The following is an 18,742-nucleotide window of genomic DNA, read 5'->3' on the forward strand; positions in this document are numbered from 1 at the left end:
AAGAGTGCTGTTGAGGAGACCGTTCTCGTAGAATGCGCTCTTGGCAATGATTGCAATGGCCTTCCTGCTTGCCGGTGACAGAGACTTATTTCTGCAGACACCCAGCGGGCTATGGTCTGTTTAGATACAGAATATCCTTGACATATCCTTCCGTATGCTACAAAGAGCCGATCGTTTTACGCAATGTAGCAGTTTGTTGAAGGTAAAATTTAAGACATCTCCTGATGTCCAGGGAATGCAAGGCCTTCTCCGCTCTCGTTTGTGGATTAGGAAGCACTGGCTCATTAAGATGAAAGTCAGATGGAACTTTAGGCATGTAGCTTGGATTTGTACGTAGTACCGCCAAATTTGAAGTGAACTGTAAAAACTGAGATTTGATGGTGAATGCTTGAATGTCACTGACTCTAAATGCCAATGTTAGAGCTAGAAGGAGAGAAACCTTCCAGGAATGAAATTTGAGATCCACTTTATGAATAGGCTCAAAGGGGTGATGCATGAGTTGAGAGAGTACCACATTCAAGTACCAGGAAGGAGGTGGACGCCGAACAGGCGGGAACATTCGAAAAAGGCCCTTGAAGAATTACGGAATTATTCTAGTGGAATACAGAGAATTAGAGCCGTCTTGATGGAATCTGGAGATGGCTGCTAAAAACACGTTCAGTGTGGAATGAGACAAGCCAGACTTAGCCAATTGAAGAAAGAACTGTTCTGGTTTCGCATGGAGTGGATGTAAATTGGCCGCGAGACACCAGTCACAAAACCTTTTCCATTTAAGTTTGTAAGTCTTAATAGTAGCAGGCGCTCGTGCATTGGCTAAAACCTCTTTACAATCCTGTGGGATATCTAGATGGACGAATGAAACGTATTGAGGAGCCAAGCTGCTAATTTCAAGGAAGCTGGGTCCAGATGACAAATTTGACCCTCTTACATTGTTAGAAGATTTGGTAGTGCTTGAAGTTGTATGGGATTGCACTCAGAGAGAAGTAGGAGCTCGGTGAACCAATATTGGCGAGGCCACCTGGGCACGATGAGGATAAGGCGGCATGGTTGCGGTTTCATTTTCCGGATGACCCTGGGAATCAAAAGAGTCGGTGGAAAAGCGTATGCAAATATCTGAGACCAGTTCATCGAAAGTGCTTCTCCGCATGAATCCTTGTGGGTAATCCAACTTGCAAAGTATGGGCATTTGTGGTTCTGCTTCGTCGCAAATAAGTCCAGGTCGGGATGACCCCACTTTTGAAAACTCTGTCCAGAGTCGGCTGATGAAGTTCCCATTCGTGATTTGTCGCTGTCGCTCTGTTGAGAGAATCGGCGAGCACATTGGACATTCCTGGAATGTGCGTTGCTGACAGATTTATCCTGTGACGCAGAGCCCAACTCCAAATCTCCTAGGCCTCCTGAGAAAGAAGGGCCGATCTTGTGCCCACTTGTTTGTTCAAGTAATGCCTACTTGTTGTATTGTCTGTCCTGATTAGAACGGTGGATCTGTGTATCACCGTCCGAAAAGATTTCAGGGCCAGAAAAATTGCTCTCAACTCTAGGAGGTTGATGTGCCACTTCTTTTGATGTGTGTTCCATTTCCCACTGAAGGGCATTCCCTGTAGGTGTGCCCCCCCATCCTTCCAGGGAAGCATCCGTGGTGATGGTGTAACTTGGTATCTCAGTTAGGAATGAACGCCCTATTTGCAGATTCTCTTTTTGGGTCCACCATAGAAAAGCTTCTCTCATACAGTAGGCTATGGCGATCCTGTTGTCGAACGACCCTGACACTTGAACCCATTAGAGACTGCGTTCCTCTTGGATAGGTCTCATCCGGAGACGGCAGTTGGGTATGAGAGGGATGCAGGAAGATAGCATCCCTAGGAATGACTTGTACATTTGTACTGAAACGTACTCTTATTGCAGCAAGTTGAGGGCCATCTTGCAAATCTTGAGTTGTCTTTCTTTTGAGACAAAGGTTTGGGCAAGAAATTAGGACATGGCAACCAATAGACACTCTTGCCTTCGGGATTGCATTGAGTAGCATAAAATCAGGTTCACCCCTAGATCCTCTACCTGCGCACGTTCTCAAACAATTGGATCTTCCTACTCTGGAGGTACTCAGAGCACTGTTAAATGCCTCCCTGAAGGAAGCTATACTACCCAATGACTGGAAACATGCCATGGTAGTCCCCCTGCTAAAAAAGGCCAACAGCGACCCCAAAGTGTTTCCCAACTTTCGCCCGGTCACTTTCCTGCCGATTGTGTCGAAGATTTTAGAAAAACATGTCAATAAGCAGCTGGCAGATTTTGTCAATGACAATAATCTTCTGCACTATTCACAATCCGGCCTCAGAAAAGGCCATTCCACAGAGTCCACCCTACTTGGGGTCACTGAGGTTATACGCCAAGAACTTGACACGGGAGGCACGGCGGCACTCACTCTTCTAGATTTGAGTGCCGCATTTGACACCATATGCCATACAACCCTCATCAAGTCCCTGAAGGATATTGGAATCAGAGGGAAAGCACTGAAATGGGTGGAGCAATTTCTCCTGCATCGAACATATCAGGTCTTCTCTAAAAGTAATCACTCAGAAGTATATGAGTCCCCTTATGGAGTGCCCCAAGGCTCTATACTGAGCCCCCTCCTTTTTAATGTGTATGTCACTCCCCTAGCTCAAATTGCTGAAGAGATGGGCCTCACCATTTATTCTTATGCGAATGACACACAACTTGTGTTCTCCCTTACATCTATAGAAAAATCTGACATCTCTCCCCTTCGATCTGGACTACTCAGAATGGCCAGCTGGCTCCATTCTAAAAAATTAAAGCTGAATGGGGATAAAACAGAGCTACTAATTTTTGGCAATCAAAAGAATCTCTGGGGCCCAACTCACTGGCCTGTTGAAATGGGCGCTACTCCGACTGCGGTTCAATCCGCACGCAATTTAGGGATAATAATTGATGATAAGCTGTCCATGCGTACACACACAGCCAAAACTGCCTCCACATGCTTTCTGATCCTCAAATGGCTGCGAAAAATACTGTGGGGATTGCCAGATGGAGCTCAGAGGACTGTCCTACAGGCCTTAATTACGTCAAGATGATATTATGGTAACGTCCTATTCCTAGGAGTTACGAATAGCACTCTGAACCGACTTCAAATAGTCCAGAACTCTGCAGCCAGAAGGCTCCTTAATCTCCCAGGACGCACGAGTATGACAGAACATCTTAAAAAACTACACTGGCTGAGAGTGGCCAGCAGAGTAAAATTCAAAGCACTGTGCTATATGTATAAGATCAGCTCAGGAGCAGCCCCGGAGTACCTATGTAAAATGGTACAGAAATTCCTACCCTCGCGTAACTTACGCTCAATGAATCAGGCAAAATGTATCGTTCCCAGGGCAAAAAGGGCTCGACTAGGAGGTCGTTCTTTTACCTATATGGCACCGGTACTGTGGAACTCACTCCCCCTTCAAGTACGGCTAGAACCCTGTTATCTACGCTTCCGCAAGGGAGTGAAATCATGGCTGTTTGATCAATAATTGTCCCCTGCCTTCTTGCCAGTAATACAGATCCAGGCACCGGGAAACCCTCAGGGTAGCTGTTGCGCCATATAAATGCAATAAATAAATAAAATTGGGTGAGGCGAGTGTCTAATGTTGCTCCCAGAAAAGATATCTTTTGTGACGGAACAAGATGGGATTTCTTGAAATTGATTGAAAGTCCCACAGACTGGAAGAGTGAGAGGCATCTTTGGACATGTACTCTTGCTGCTCTTAAAGAACTGGCCTCGATAAGGCAATCGTCTAAATACGGGAAGATTTGAATGCCTTCCAAGCGAAGATGTGCCGCCACTGGGGCTAATATCTTTGTGAATACTCTGGGCGCTGAACGAAGCCCAAACGGAAGAACCTTGAATTGAAAGTCCCTGCCAGCCACTCTGAACCTCAGGAATTTCCTGTGCCTGGGGAGAATGGGCACATGAAGGTAGGCATCTTCAAGATCTAGGGTAGCCATGTGATCACCTTGGGAAAGAAGCTGGAAGATTTTTTGAAGTGTTAACATCCGGGAGGACATCTTGAGGTATTTGTTGAGGGCGCTTAGGTCGAGAATGGGGTGCCATTCTCCTGTTTTCTTTCTTATGAGGAAGAACCTCGAATAGAAACCTCTTCCTCTTTGTAATTAAGGAACTTTTTCGATTGAACCATTCCGAATCATTAGATATATTTGGGAAAGAAGCTCTTTGAGGTGAGCTGGTGGCGGACCGTTTGGAGGTGAATTTGGAGGGATTTTGACAAATTCTAAAGAGTGTCCTCTGGCCACTACATTCAGGACCCACATGTCCGTAGTAATCTTGGACCAATTTGATAAGTAATGGGATATTCTTCCTCCAACTTTTGACCATGGTACTGGCAGAGGTGGTGGGAGTGGCAGTTCTCATTGCCTCTTAGAGGAATCTCGTCCCCGATAGGAGGACTTTTTTTTCTTGGAAAAAGTGGTTGCCTCGCTGTCTGTATGTTTGTTGTTTATACGGCTGACATTGCTGGTTACCTTGTGATGATTGCTACGAGCGTTGATGAGAATATCCTCCTCTATTTGAACAGGACCAGTGTCCTTTGGCGCCACGAAAGGACGATTTACGAAACTGCAGGTTTCCCAGCGACCTTGCGGTGTCTGTATCTTTGTTTATGGCCTGCAAAGCCTCATCAATGTGCTGGCCAAATAGATATTCTCAGTCGTAAGGCATATCTATTATCTTTGCCTGGACTTCTTGCCGTAAGGAAGTTGACTTCAGCCAACCCTGTCTCCTTAGCACTGCGGCGCCCGCCAATTGTCGAAAGCCTGTGGTTGCCACATCCACAGCTGCGTCAATCATCTCTGCAGAGACGTACTCCCCTTCATATAACACCTTCTTTGCTTCTGACCTCTCCGGTTCCAGAACCTTTGAGATATGGAGATATATCTGACCACATCTGTCTATCATATCTCCCTAGGATTGCTAGGGAATTTGCTGCCCGGATTGTAGTCGCAGCTATCGTTGACACCTTTTTGCCGATGGAGTCGAGACGTCTTCCATCTCGGTCAGGTGGGATGGTCACTTGTGAGGACGGGTTTCTAGCTCTTCTCTGTGCCGCTTGAGTAACAACGGACTCTGTCTTAGCTTGTCTGATAAGGCATGCAGGTGATGTAATGGGCGCATTGTACTTTTTGTCAATTCGAGGTAAGACTGCGGGTAAAGAATTTGGAGTGGACTTGACCTTCAGGCCCTCCTTCCAAATTAAACCTATTATCGGGATTGTCCTCGCTTGTTTGTGAGGCTGATCTTTAAAGTCATATAAAAAAACAATCCTCCTGTTTAGTTTCCATAGTAATCTGAAACCTCTTTATTGCTCTTTCCATAACTAGATGGAATCCTCCAATATCAACAGGTGGAGAGTCCGCAGTATGAGGAGCAGTAGGTGATGGGGTCTGCGTCTGATAATTATCCCACTCCGACAGTACGGATTGATCGTCCACCTCTCCTTCCTCTCTGTTGTCATCAGTGGTGTTACAGTCCTGCAAATGGTGGGATTGAGCCGGAGAAGGCGGAATTGAAGAACGTACCAAAGGTACTGGTGCCAAAGGAGACTGTCTTGGGACACTCAAGGCTGAGGCAGGTGTTTGCGGTATGGGTGTCGCCGGAAGAGACTCTGCCGACTCAGACGGAGGGAACCGGCGGTAATAGTCATTTAACATATATTGTAAATTGTTTAGGAGGTCTAATGGCATATGTGCCATTGGTACTGCAGCAGGGGCTTGAGCAACTGGTGCAGGAGAATGGTCTTCCTCTTCGTGATCTTCCTCCTGCATCTTTATCAATAGTTCTGACGGACTTCTGGCCGCTCTGAAACGGTCGTCCTCATCAGATTGCTCCTGATCATCATCTTCCTCTGAATCCAGAAGCTGCTCAGGCAACTTTAGGGGTGAAAGAGGCAGTAGAATAGAGCCTCTTCTTTGTAATAATGAAGCCGCCGTCAACGATGAGATAAAAGAGGCAGCAGGCGAAGCAGCGGACCAAACCTGTAGATCCGTACATGATGACTGAAGAGGCATTTACAGACCCACCGTCGACTGTATAGTCGACGGGGATATTGCATGCCTCGTCGACGAGGCTTTCAATGTCGACTACGTTGTCGACGACGAGGTAAGTTTCATCGACGAAGCCTTAGACGACGATGTAGTCTCCGTCGACGACGAAGCTGTTGACGACGGTAGAATTCTCATCGACGAGGTACTTGTCGATGACGGTGGAATCTTCGACGATGATGGACTTCTTGTCGACGGTGCGGTCGTCGACGGCAAAGCTGCTTCCTTCGACGAAGGACCCGTCGACGGGATGACTTTCGTCGATGGGCTAATCTTCGTCGACAATGCACTTGTCGACGATATCTTCTTTATCTTCGATGACAAAGGAACGTCGACGCTTGATGGCTGAATAGTCGTCGACGAGATGGGTCTCACTGAAACCAAGACCATCGTCGACGGTGAAGAAGCAGACGACATCAACATCTGAGGCCTTGGCGAAGAGAAAGTAACAGTCGACGTGGAGGAAATACTGTAGACGGGACCCGTAGACGGAGACGAGGTCTTTTTCTGAGGTAACGTTTTCTCTGACAGTCTTTTAGATGGTAAAGACTTAGCAGACTTTCTCGGGGGCGAATTAGGTCCAGATTTAGAAGGTGGAGAAGCCTTTTTTGCAGTAGAAGAGGAAGGCAAGCTAGAATCCTTAGCTTTTCTCAACACCTTAGCCCCAGGAGAAGATACCTCTTCCTCAATCTTTCTCTTTCTGGAAGATATAGAAGACCCCGAAGCCAGACTTCCTACCTCAGATAGAGGATCATCCTGGTCCTTAATCTTCTGCAACCCTAGTAGAAGATGACCTTCCCTGTCTCGGAGGGTCTTCTGAGGACAGGTCCTGCTGATCTTACAATCCTTTACCTCATGGTCTGGATATAGGCAATAAATGCACTTTTTGTGGGGATCTTCTTTAAAAAGCCTAAGCTTCCCACAAGACTCACATGGTCTGAAGAGAGATTTTGAAGAAAAAACAGTCCGGTTGACAAGTACTGAGCAGAGCTCAGGGAGACTCTCTTTCACACGACGTGTGGTAGAAGATCTGAGAGCCGGAGTCTCTGGGGAGAACATTCTGGTGGGTGCTGGCGCCTGATTGGCTGTAGTTTGGTCTATACAAAATGACTAGGATAGTCATGAGTGTGGAAGCTTTTCCACTGTAGCTTAGGAATACTTTACTTCCTGGTTGGTTAGTACCAAGGGTTTTGGTTCCTTCTATACAAATTGCTTTTTTTTGTACCGTGGGACTCTCACTCAGACGACGGGGAATGATTCAGGCATGTGAATCTATGAAAGACACCCCAATACTAGAGAATCTCTGTTCAACACTAGTTTCATTGGCAAAAGCAGAATGCAAATCCCCAGAGAAATGTGGGCTAAGTTCAAGCAGTGCTAACAACTTCAAAGTCAAGAAATCAATGTAAAAAAATCCCAAACCAAATAGAGAAAAATTTAACACGCAAAAATACACCAAAAATATTAGAACTGGATAACAAGAACCAAACCTATGAATTTACATGTCTTATGGTAGAAAGCATATTCAAAAAAAGAAAGAAGCAGTTAAAAAATATCAGTCAGAGGTTGTCCAGGCCGTAGGTGTGATTTCAGGTGGTCCGTCATGAAACGGAAGTGAGATCCACCAAGAGGGTGGTCTCAATTAAAGTTTCTACCTTTTGACTTAGTCTATTTTTTATCTAGTCAGAAGCCTTCAATGGGGCAAGGTTCCATGCTGTAGCCAGTGAGAGTCCCTTGAATTCACATATGTCATTGTTGAGCTCCTGCTGAAGGGGGTTGGCATTAAAATCTTAGAGCAGGACAAAGCTGTATTTTGTAACTGACCAGGCTGCTTTGCTGCGGAGACAGATTTGCATCTCACACTGATCCAAAGTATTATCTTCAGGTTTACTATTTTGGTTCTCAAAATACTCCAAAGAAGCCAGACTGGAAGCTGTAGCCAGGCATGGCCCCACAAGAGTGGATATCTTTGGTACAGCAGAACCGCATGGAACTTTCCAATATTGCATAAATCTCCAAGTAAGGCACACCTGGTTTTCTTGTCCTCTTTGAAGGTACTTCATCCCCTTATCTGGAACTTCCGGAGGTGGATAAAAGAACCAACTCTCTCTCTTTTCTCCCAACTGCTGTAAGTGTTTCTGCTGGTCACTCCTTTAGCCCTCAGGTCAGGCGTCTAGGCACATGAACCGTTTCTAGCCATTGCTCCTGCAGAGTCTATGATGAAGACTCCTGTGTTCAGTTGGGATCTCTTGGAGACAGGGGCCCTTCTGCTTTATCTGTCCGTGGAACAGGCAAACAGGAGGTCAAACACCTGGTATGTGGGAAGCGGTAGCAGCTCCTAGGTCCCAGCAGACATCAGGTGTTCGAGTCTCCTTTCTCATTTTGTTTTTGAAACATCTCATTTCTTTACTAGTCTTACATAACATTGCAGTTAGTTCCACTGTGAAAGCCACAGCCAGCCACACACATGAAAGAGGACACCTGATACCCAAAGCATACAGGCATATAAAAAAGGCTAAGAGAAATACCAAGAAAAAAGCATGAGATGTAAGCATCTGCATCAAATCCTCTGGGTAGTCTAGATCACAGCGCAATCAGAATCTTCCCCCTAATGGCAATACTAGGCAACTAAAAGTGCATATAACTACTTTTTGGGCCAAGAAGTATAGCCCTCCTAACTGACCCAACCCCATAATGTGACTCTTGCACATCCTCCACCATTAGAATACATAGGTACAGCCTGTTCGACTGTCCAGTAGAAGGAGTCTTCTTTCTTCCAACAGGAACTTAGTCAGGTGTGTTTTGCATAGGTCCAGAAATTCTCAGAGGAGATGGTGAGTTGCTAGTTGTATCCAGTATACTGGACAGTGATAGGATAATTTTCCCAACCCAATTCTGTGTACTTTCTGGCTCCATGGCTATACTTTACCTCCTTTTGGAGCACTTCCGTTTTGCTTTACTGTAAACTTTTCCAGAATGCGGAGTTCAAATATAATACCTTTTCCATCCCAAGAGTCCCAGGCTCTCTTAAACCACTCCCTTGTTTAGATGCAGTCACCTTCCTCCGTCAACACTGAACTGTTTTTCCCCTCCTGTAATTCGAGTCAGGGAATCTAGCAGCATCCTGTGAATGAATGTGAACAGATTTTTTCAGTCCCATTTACTGTTTCCAAATCAAAAGAGGTAGCGTGAAGGCTCTTTGTTCTGCCATTAGTTCATGCACCCTTCACAGATTGCTAATCCCTGTTAAATGGATATTTGTTAGCAACAAGCCTGGCTTCCTGGTTCTGGAGGGCAAGGCATGGTCCACTGGAGAGCAAGGTGGATAATTCCAGCTAAAAATATGTATTGAGCCTCCAGCAGGCCTACTAGGATAGGATAGGATATATGTTTATAGAAGGCTCGATTGCCATGGCGTCTTGGCGCTAGTGTATGTGAAAGGAAGTACGGCCTGTGTTACCAGTAGGACTAGGTGGAGGTGAACAGCCATGTTTTCAAGTCCTTCCTAAAGAGCTGCTGATTAGATTGAAATCTCATTGCCAATGGCATTTTATTTCATAGCTTTGTCGCACAGTTCGATAAAGTCCTGCCACCCCATTTTGCCCGCCTAATCTTAGCAATCTGGATAAGGCCCAAATTAGCAGATCTAAGAACACGGGAGGGGGTGTAAGGTAGGAAGTTTTTGGGGATATCCTCAGCACCATCACCGCAGAGTGCTTTGTGTGCCAGGCATAAGGCCTTAAATTCCATGCGATGCTGGATGGGAAGCCAGTGCAGCGACTTAATTCCTGCCAAGGTTGATTGTCCTTTAGGTATGTTAAGAGTAATCTTGCTGAATCATTCCGTAAAGACTGCAGTTTTCTCATCTGGGTCTTATCATAGCCCCAAAAAAGGGCATTTCAGTAGTCCAGTTTGGACAGGAACAGAGCCACCACCACCGTCTTTTGCAGTTCTTGTGAGATAAAAGGGAAACATTTTCCCAAGGTTTTTAATAAAAAGAAGCAAGAGGAACTGAGACCGTTAACTTGGGCAGAAAAATTCAGCTTGACTCCGAGGTTCCTGACCTTAGGGACAGGGCACGGGCATTCCCCCGCCTCAACCGGCTGCCAGGAGTCATTCCACAGGGATCGTCCCTGGCCAAACTCTATCACCTCCATTTTATCGGTGTTGATTTTCAGGAAGCTATGGTTCATCCAGGTCATTACAGACTCTGCTCCCTCGCCTCCAGAAAGGAGGAGAAGAGGGCCAGGGCAGTGTTCTCGGCCCCACATCCTTCTTCCACTGCACTAACACCGTGTGATTCACAGTGTAAATGCTGCAGACTGGTCTAGGAGTGCGAGGACTGCTCTGCCCCCTCTGTCCACTATTCTCTGGATCTCCTCCGTTGCAGTAATCAGGGCTGATTCGGAAGAGTGACAAGACCGAAAACCATGCTGTGTAGAGTCCAGCAGATTGTTGGCATCTAGAAAGTCAGTCAACACCTTGTTAACTGACTTCTCCAGAATTTTGGCTACTATCGGGAGGCCAGGAATTGGGTGATAGTTCTTTGGTTCAGTAGGGTCCAGGGTTGGCTTTTTGAGAATGGCCTGATGGATACTCTTTTCCAGGTTCGTGGATAGTTACCCGATTCCAGAACTTGGTTAACAAGAGGGGTACGTTTGTCACAGATCTCGGCCAGGTGCATAATGGCAGGAGGACAAGGGTCTTTGGGTGAGCCGCATTTTATAGAGAGGAGAAGTTTTTGTACCCTTCATTTGTGATTGTAAGCGGGATAGAATGCAATGGGTTGATTGAACAACATCAGGCAGTTGCATTGCTTATCCGGAGTCCCTCGAGTGTTCAAGACGTCATTATAGATCACTTGCACCGTATTCTGAAAGTATAGGGCCAATTTGTTACACATGGCTTGATCTGGTTTAAATGTGTTGTCCTGCTGTGGTTTAGCCAGCAGTTTAACATATTTAAAAAGTTCCTTCGTGGAATTTCCAGCTTCCTCAATCTTAGTTGTGAAAAATAGCTTTTTAGCGGCAATAATTGCTTCCTTATACTGTTGGAGGGCTAGATTATAGGTTGCTTTCTTTGCATTACTATAGTCTTGTCTCCAAAGACGTTCAGCTCTCCTGCACTTTACTTTTAGGCACTTGACCTCAAGGCTATACCAAGTTGACAATGTCTTGGATCGTTTTACCGCCACCAATTTTTCGGGCGCAACACAGTTGGCCACTGCCAGGAGCCAGTCATTGAACTGGGACGTTGCTTCGTTATTATCCTTCGCTAGCGGGGTAGGGAGGTGACCAAGGGCCAACTCTAGGTCAATGCCTTGAACTTTGTTCCAGCATCAGAATTTTACCTTGGATGGCTTAGTTTGAGTACAGTGATTAGGCTGCATAACCTTGATGTTAAAATGGACGGCCTTATGGTCTGTCCATGGGAGAGTTAACATTTTAGTCAGATTAATATCAGTTATTTGAAAAGATGCCATCCAAAGTATGGCCCGCCAGGTGGGTGGGTTCGGTTACTAGTTGATTTAAACTAAAAGCTGCTAGGTTATCTACCAGTCGGACTGTATCCGAATTGTTTATTAATTCCAGGTGATCGTTAAAATCCCCTGGAATTGTGAGGGAGTGGGAGCCTGTATAGGACTCCGGAAGCGTCAATAATGCCTGGGAAAAAGCAGCTCTGGGCCTAGGTGGACGATAAATGAGTAGCCTCTGAAAGGTAGACAGGTTATTTAATTTTATACAAAAATGCAGTGCCTCCGCTGGTAGAACTGAGATGGCTTCCAGACGCACCTTTAGATGTTCTTGGTAAATAATGGCTCTCCCCCCCCCCCTTCCCCCGCTTCTACCTTCCTCCTTATCTTGTGAGGGGACTGCATAGCCCTCTGGTAACACGATGTTCCAGTCTGGGCCTGAGGTATTATCCGTCCAGGTTTCTGTCACAAAAACTATGTCAGGGGTGGAAAGCTGAATCAGGTCTTCTAGCTGATATTTATGTTTTAACACCGAACAAGCATTCAGCAGAACACACAGTATGTGCTGCTCACGTATTGCCTTAGGGACCTTGACTAGCCCGTGTGTGGTAGTGTTTTTGGGCGTCCCCCCATTTCTCTATCCTTATGAGCTTAAATCTTTCCTGCTCCCGATCCTCGCCATGCCCGGTTTGTGTGCTCAGAGCGATTAGTAATGCCTGGATTGAGGCAATATGAACATTTAGAGCATAGGAACTCCCCTACATTCTTGTTTTGCAGAAGCATGTCATGAGCTCTACATGTGCCTCTTTCCAGGTCAAGCAGCTGATTTTTGCTGTATATTTGGGGCTTTGAACAACCAGGGGTTCTGGCGCTGGTTCGTGCTCCGGGCGCCAACGGGCGCAGATAGGCTTGCCTTTGGCGCGGTCGCTCCGGCGTGGTTTAAATAGTGGAGGGGAAAAGACTAGAACGTCAACCCCGGTGCAATGCGGATCGGTTTTAGCATCCGGGTACCGCAGGGGTCAGACAGGAAGCAAAGTTACATACCCAATATTAAAAACAAAGTTCTAAAACAACTAGAAAGTAAGTCTTTTAAAAAGTATTCAATTCGTAGATCTAGTGTGTGCAAAAACGCAATTGACTTTGAAGCAATTAGCACCAATACAACGCGGTGTAATGGGCTCAGTGTCCTACCACATACACAAGTCTCCCTGATGTGCTTCCAGCCGCACAAAGAACATTTTTAAAAAGTTACTTTCTCACTGAAATTACCAAAAATCATATTTCATCATTACATTGGATTTTGAAAACTAAGTGGAAAATACCTGTGAACCATTTTCCTACTATTCTCCCAGGCCAAGATACAAATTAAGGATTTTATTTCTCCCGAAGTAGGTTCATGGAGAATATAGTGGAACCTACACTACAAAAACGTCTTTAGGAAATTTAGTTGTGGTAATGACACAGTATATTAAATATGTAGTATGCCACTTTTTTTTATTTTAAAACATTAAGCACCCAGCCCTGTGGACTTACAAAGCACCCGTTCAAGTTTACATTATTAGATATGTATGTTTTTCTTCTTTGCAAAGGCACTTTTACTTTTCATATATCACTGCAACATTTTCAAAACTGCAGCACAGTTAGAGCATTGTGGTGCTCCTGGCACCCATATATTTAAAAAATATATACTTTTGGGTGTTGTAAATACGGACTGAGACCCATTCATTACAATTAACTTTCATACCATTGGTTCATTTTCAGTGTCATCTACAATGGCCTGACAGGAAAATTAAACAGACCAACTGGTTGAACCCAATTTGGAGGGAACCATTTTAGGGCCAGAGCACATGCACAATGGCACTTAATAGAGGTGTTAATATGCAGAGCCCTAATAACAGCAAAAATAAGATCAAGAAAAAGATGAAAAATCCATGTACAAAAGGCAGATTTTCTATACTAGTGTATTGTTTTTATTTTGATCCATTCTCCCACTTTATTAATAGTTCAATCAATGTTTTTCAGTACATCACACATTTGATTCCCTTTTTCCTGAAGTGGAACTATCTCTGTTTTAAAGCAAAAGTTATTTCCAAGTTGCTTTTCCAAAAGCCTCGGAAAAACACACCCACTACCGAAATCCAGACTGTTTAAAAAATTGCTGAACCATGGCATGGTAGACACCTCCCATCATCTTTAAAAAGGAAAAAAAAGTTATTAGAAACTGTTTTAAAGAACAACTCTTTCCCCTCAGGTTTATTCACACCTTTACCAAAAAAATCTTTGCATTTTTAAAAAAAATCTTTTTATTGAACCAAAACAGCTCCATCAAAAGACACATCAGGTAGTAGTGAGAAAGCAGTGGTATTCACACATTAAATGAGTAGAGTGCACCAGCCATTGATGGGCAAAAATACAGTCTACCCCCAGGTCATGCCCCAACAGAATATAAGTGGGTCAGCTAATCCGTTCCTCTCTCTCCTCCAATCCCCTCCTCCTTGGCCAGGACCCTCGCCCCTACCTCCCTTCTCCCCCATCCCCCCTACGAAGTGTTCAGACTCTGCTATCAGCCGAGGCCCTTGGCCTCCCAGGGAGAGGGTGTGTCAAAGATATGTAGTTTGTGGTACTCAGAGGGAGGGGGAACTCCTACGGTGATGCATCCGGGGTATTCATCCATTCTCCTCTATATTTCCTCCAAGCCTGCCATATCTTTTCCCATTTTTTGGGGCACCCTCTACTATAATAGATGACTTTCTCTGCCCTCTGGCACCAGTCTATATCCCATTCCCATTCCTCAATTGTCTGAATCAAGTCACTCCCTCAAAGTCTTGCAATGTTTCTTTTGGCTACCATGCTCGCAAAGGCCAACCATATCCTGTCTCCTTTGGGCCACGTAATGTCCCCCGTGACCCCCAAAACATGCCAGCTAGCCTCCAGCGGTACCTCCGCCCCAACTACCTCCTCCATTAAGTCCTTCAGCCTGACCCAATATGTACGGATTTTAGGGCAGTCCCAGAGGATGTGAAAGAATGTTCCCTCTTCCCCACAACCTCTCAAGCAGAAGTGTGATGTTGCGTATCCCATCTTGAATTGTACCGTTCGTGGGGTGTAGGACCTGTGAAGGATGCGCAACTGCACCAACCTGAATCGAGCTCGAATCACCACCTCCCTAGGACACTGCAGGGCCTCATTCCAGTCATCGTCCTCTAACAAACCAAGGTCGGATTCCCACTTCTCCCTCAGTGGCCCTAGGATATCAGGAATATTATTATTGAGCTTCTTGTAAGTAAGTGATATGGCCTTATCAATCATGGGGTCTAACAGTGGCCTGTCCTCAAGAGGGGCATAGTCAGGGACCTGATCCCCCTGTGTCAGATGCCTATATAGGGCGTAAAAAGTTCATAGGTCGCACACTACTCCACCCAGGGGCTAGCGGTGTGCGGTCCATTGCTGTTTTTTCTACATAAGGGCTCCCATGAGCCTCCCAAGCAGGCGAGCTTCTGGACGACGCACCTGCATGCTGGGCAACAAGGCCCGTGACGGTTACGAGGCGGCCTTCTCTTCCACCCCTATTGACTTTCTCTACTGATAAGGGAAGATATCCCGAAACCCGGGCCATGTCCCGGGTCTAGAGATCGGGGGAATAACAAGTATCTACTTGCACCTACATAGGTGAACCACTTACGAACTTTCAGTAATTCTTTAAACTTCAGGCACTTCACATACCAGAGTGCTTAGGGGCGACCCGGAGGAGGGGCTAGCGGTGTGCGGTCCATTGCTATTTTTTCTACATAAGGGCTCCCATGAGCCTCCCAAGCAGGCGAGCTTCTGGACGACGCACCTGCATGCTGGGCAACAAGGCCCGTGACGGTTACGAGGCGGCCTTCTCTTCCACCCCTATTGACTTTCTCTACTGATAAGGGAAGATATCCCGAAACCCGGGCCATGTCCCGGGTCTAGAGATCGGGGGAATAACAAGTATCTACTTGCACCTACATAGGTGAACCACTTACGAACTTTCAGTAATTCTTTAAACTTCAGGCACTTCACATACCAGAGTGCTTAGGGGCGACCCGGAGGAGGGGCTAGTGGTGTGTGGTCCATTGCTGGTTTTTATGCCTATATAGGGCGTGTTTGAATTGCTGATAGTGCAGGAATTCGCCATCCCCCCATTTGGAATTCCGACTGAAGAGTTGTGAATTCCACCACCTGCCCCCTCCTCCAGACGTCCCCCAGCGTATCTATACCGATCAGGCTCCACTGTCGCAGGTCACGGAGTTTCACCATTTCCCTAAGGAAGTCTCCCCTCCATAAGGGCGTTTGGGCAGTAAGCCTCATTCACCATCCAAGCAGTTTCGTTGCTCGTTTCCACATGTCCACCACTACTGCCGTCTGGGGAGGCAGTGACTGGTCGCGCCGTGGTTTGGAGTAGAGAGCTGCTAAGTAGGAGCCTGCTCCTAGGGCCATTCGATCCACCCGGTATGCCGGTTCCTCCTGTGGAGTGAACACCCATCCATTGATATTAATCAGCTGTGCCGACCAATCGTATAGGCGGATGTCGGGTACTGCCAGTCCCCCTTCGTAGGGACCCCGTTGCAATTTCCGAAGAGCAATCCTCGGACATCCTCCACCCCACAATAAGGAGCGTTGCTCCGATTCCACCGTTTTGAAGACATGCTCCAGGATCGGGAAGGGCGAGCTCTTCAGTACAAAAAATCTTTGCATTTTTAGTGCACATTTCACAGCCATTTTTTCGCCGCTGCAGACGTTGTTAAAATATTAAGAAAAAACGTGAAGGTCAAATGCTTTCCCCCCTGATATTTTTCTCTTTATACCACAATCCAGTACATACAAAGAGGGGTCCACTGTCCACACACAGGGACCACAAGTGAATCCAGAGCTGGGGAAAAAAGTCTTAAGTCTCTGGTGGGTTTGAAAAAATTAGAAAAATGGTGGGTGATGCTAGTTAAAGGAGGGTAAGTTTGGAGGAATTGAACCAAAAGAAAAAGCTTGCAGTTCCTAGTGTGCGTTTCTCTCAACTTCAGCACCTAACATGTACATACATAAATACTCTACATACACACACAGAGCAGTCTATTGTGCAAGTATTAAACAAAACCAGCTACCGTCCAACATTTCATACATACATAATGTAATTCAGGACTCGGGGATGATTGGGATATTTTTGTAAATGGCACAAAAAGTGAAGAGTGGAATGCTTGAATTTATTTATGCCCGGACGCGAGTCCCTTGCTCTCCATGCCACTGGACTCAAGCTATCCTGGCTGATGAAGGCTGAAAGCTCAGGGCCGGTCCTAGGATGCTTGTTTCCGGTCCAGGGAGGAACTGGCCTGGCAGTTCGGGCTGGACTGTTCCCATGAGGCACGAGCTCAAGACTGATTTGCATATGGCTGGGTTCAAACTGGGGTGCCATGGTGAGCAAAAAATGATGGATTTAGGCCTTGATCTCTGTACTGGGGTGAATGTGTGACATTGTGCAGCATTCTGTCCATCAACTGTTGTTTTTGCATTTGAATTTATCATAGGCACTAGTTACGGTTTAGGATTCTATTCCAGTCCATCATATTTCAGCTTGTCCTAGCCATTATGGACAGAGACCAGCTCTATGCAGTCAGTCTTGGCTCCACTCCACAGAGGATGGCCAGACCAAACTGCCAGTTCTCCTCTGAAATGGAACACAAATATCCCAAACCTGATGCACAGTGAGCGGAGGACAAGTCCACATTCCTCCTGTTTAGGGAGGTTCAATTCGCACAAACAAGGGATGGGTCGCCCTCCATGGGTTGGAATGCAGTCCAGAGTAAGTATGAATGGATGAGATGAATTTAAGCATTCCACTCATCCCTTGTGCTCTATTTGTCTCAGTCACACCATGCTGGTGTGCTTTGTGCGATAGGACTCAAGCTGCACATAACTGATGTGGTCCATTATGGTTGGCATGGATCTGGCTTGCTTGTGTTTTCGTTCAGACAGGGCGTGTGCCTTTGTAGTTCAGGCAGGACGGTTCCTACTGGAGCAGGACCTGGGCCAAGTCTAAATAGTTGCTCTCTGTCAGGAGTGGGCACAAAAATGGACTGCGATGCAGTCCAAAACAAATAGCAGTCAACGGGCTTACATTAAATGCAAGTATTTCACCCATCACATTGTTTTTGGGATATTTTTGTTGCACATTCCAAGTAAATTCACAACTTGGAGGCCAATTCGGTAAGTACCCGCTTTGCCATTTGTGAATTGTAAGTAACTTCCATACACAATACTTTTTCCATTGCTGTGTGTGGTGCCGACAATGCATTTCACTTCTAAGCACAATAAAAGGCAGTCACCTTGCAGAGGTGGGCATTCTGAGGAGCTTCGCAGGACCACGGCAGAGGGCTCTGGAATGACATGCCCAGGTAGTAGAAGGTCCAGGCGATGATGACGTTGTAGTAAAGTGAAACCAGTGATGAGACCAGTAACATCCCAATGCCGATGCCTGTGGAGCAAAGGAGGAAACAAAACAGAGATCTGAGGTTAGAGACAGGTGTCCTCTACAACAGCTCTCCAAATGACGCACTACATGAAGAATAGCGGCTAGAGTCCACAGCCCCCTAGGACAGCGCTACAGTCACACATTAGATGAGAACAGAGGTCTAAGGTTAGAGTCATGTAGTGCCATGCAACAGCCCTAAAAATAACAATACACTGTGCATAAATGTTGTCGACTGATCAAGAACCATTGCATTAGGCTTGTGCTCAAACAGTGGTAGCAATGTCTACACATCATCTAAACAGAACTAGCTCTGTGGTGCAGAGTAGTTCTTGAGCGCACTGGAGGTAGGAAAGAAGGACCAGGGACATAGAATAGTCACTCTTCCCGAATGGCAACATATCAGAGGAGTTGAAACAAGAAACATCACCTGTATGGTCATTCTGAGGCACCCAATCCGTCTGGCACCTTCCCAACAGCACCACAATACTTGCAACTCCAAGCAGCTCCGAAAACCTTGGCCTCTTTAAGCAAATGCAAAGCTATCCTTTGAACAGCTGCCTCTCAGGGTGATCAGGCCTCTGCCTTACGTTACTATCTATAATTTACAAAAGGGGTCGCTGTACTGTTCCTATGGGAAATAGGGGGAAGTATCTAGCTGGCATGACCACAGA

At 46.1% G+C, this 18,742-nt stretch overlaps 1 protein-coding gene across 2 annotated transcripts in view; it reads right to left on the reverse strand.

The window, feature by feature from the left end:
• LOC147693550 (sodium-dependent proline transporter-like) overlaps nt 1–18,742 on the reverse strand; it is a 323,414-nt gene that overhangs the window by 91,851 nt on the left and 212,821 nt on the right. For both annotated transcript variants that reach the window (XM_086933770.1, XM_086933771.1), the window contains exon 4: nt 17,926–18,074. In XM_086933770.1, the coding sequence (XP_086789896.1) occupies nt 17,926–18,074 (149 nt within the window). The remainder of the gene's footprint in view (nt 1–17,925; nt 18,075–18,742) is intronic.

This window comes from Lissotriton vulgaris, chromosome 8 (genome assembly GCF_964263255.1).
Source record: "Lissotriton vulgaris chromosome 8, aLisVul1.2, whole genome shotgun sequence".
Taxonomy (NCBI): domain Eukaryota; kingdom Metazoa; phylum Chordata; class Amphibia; order Caudata; family Salamandridae; genus Lissotriton; species Lissotriton vulgaris.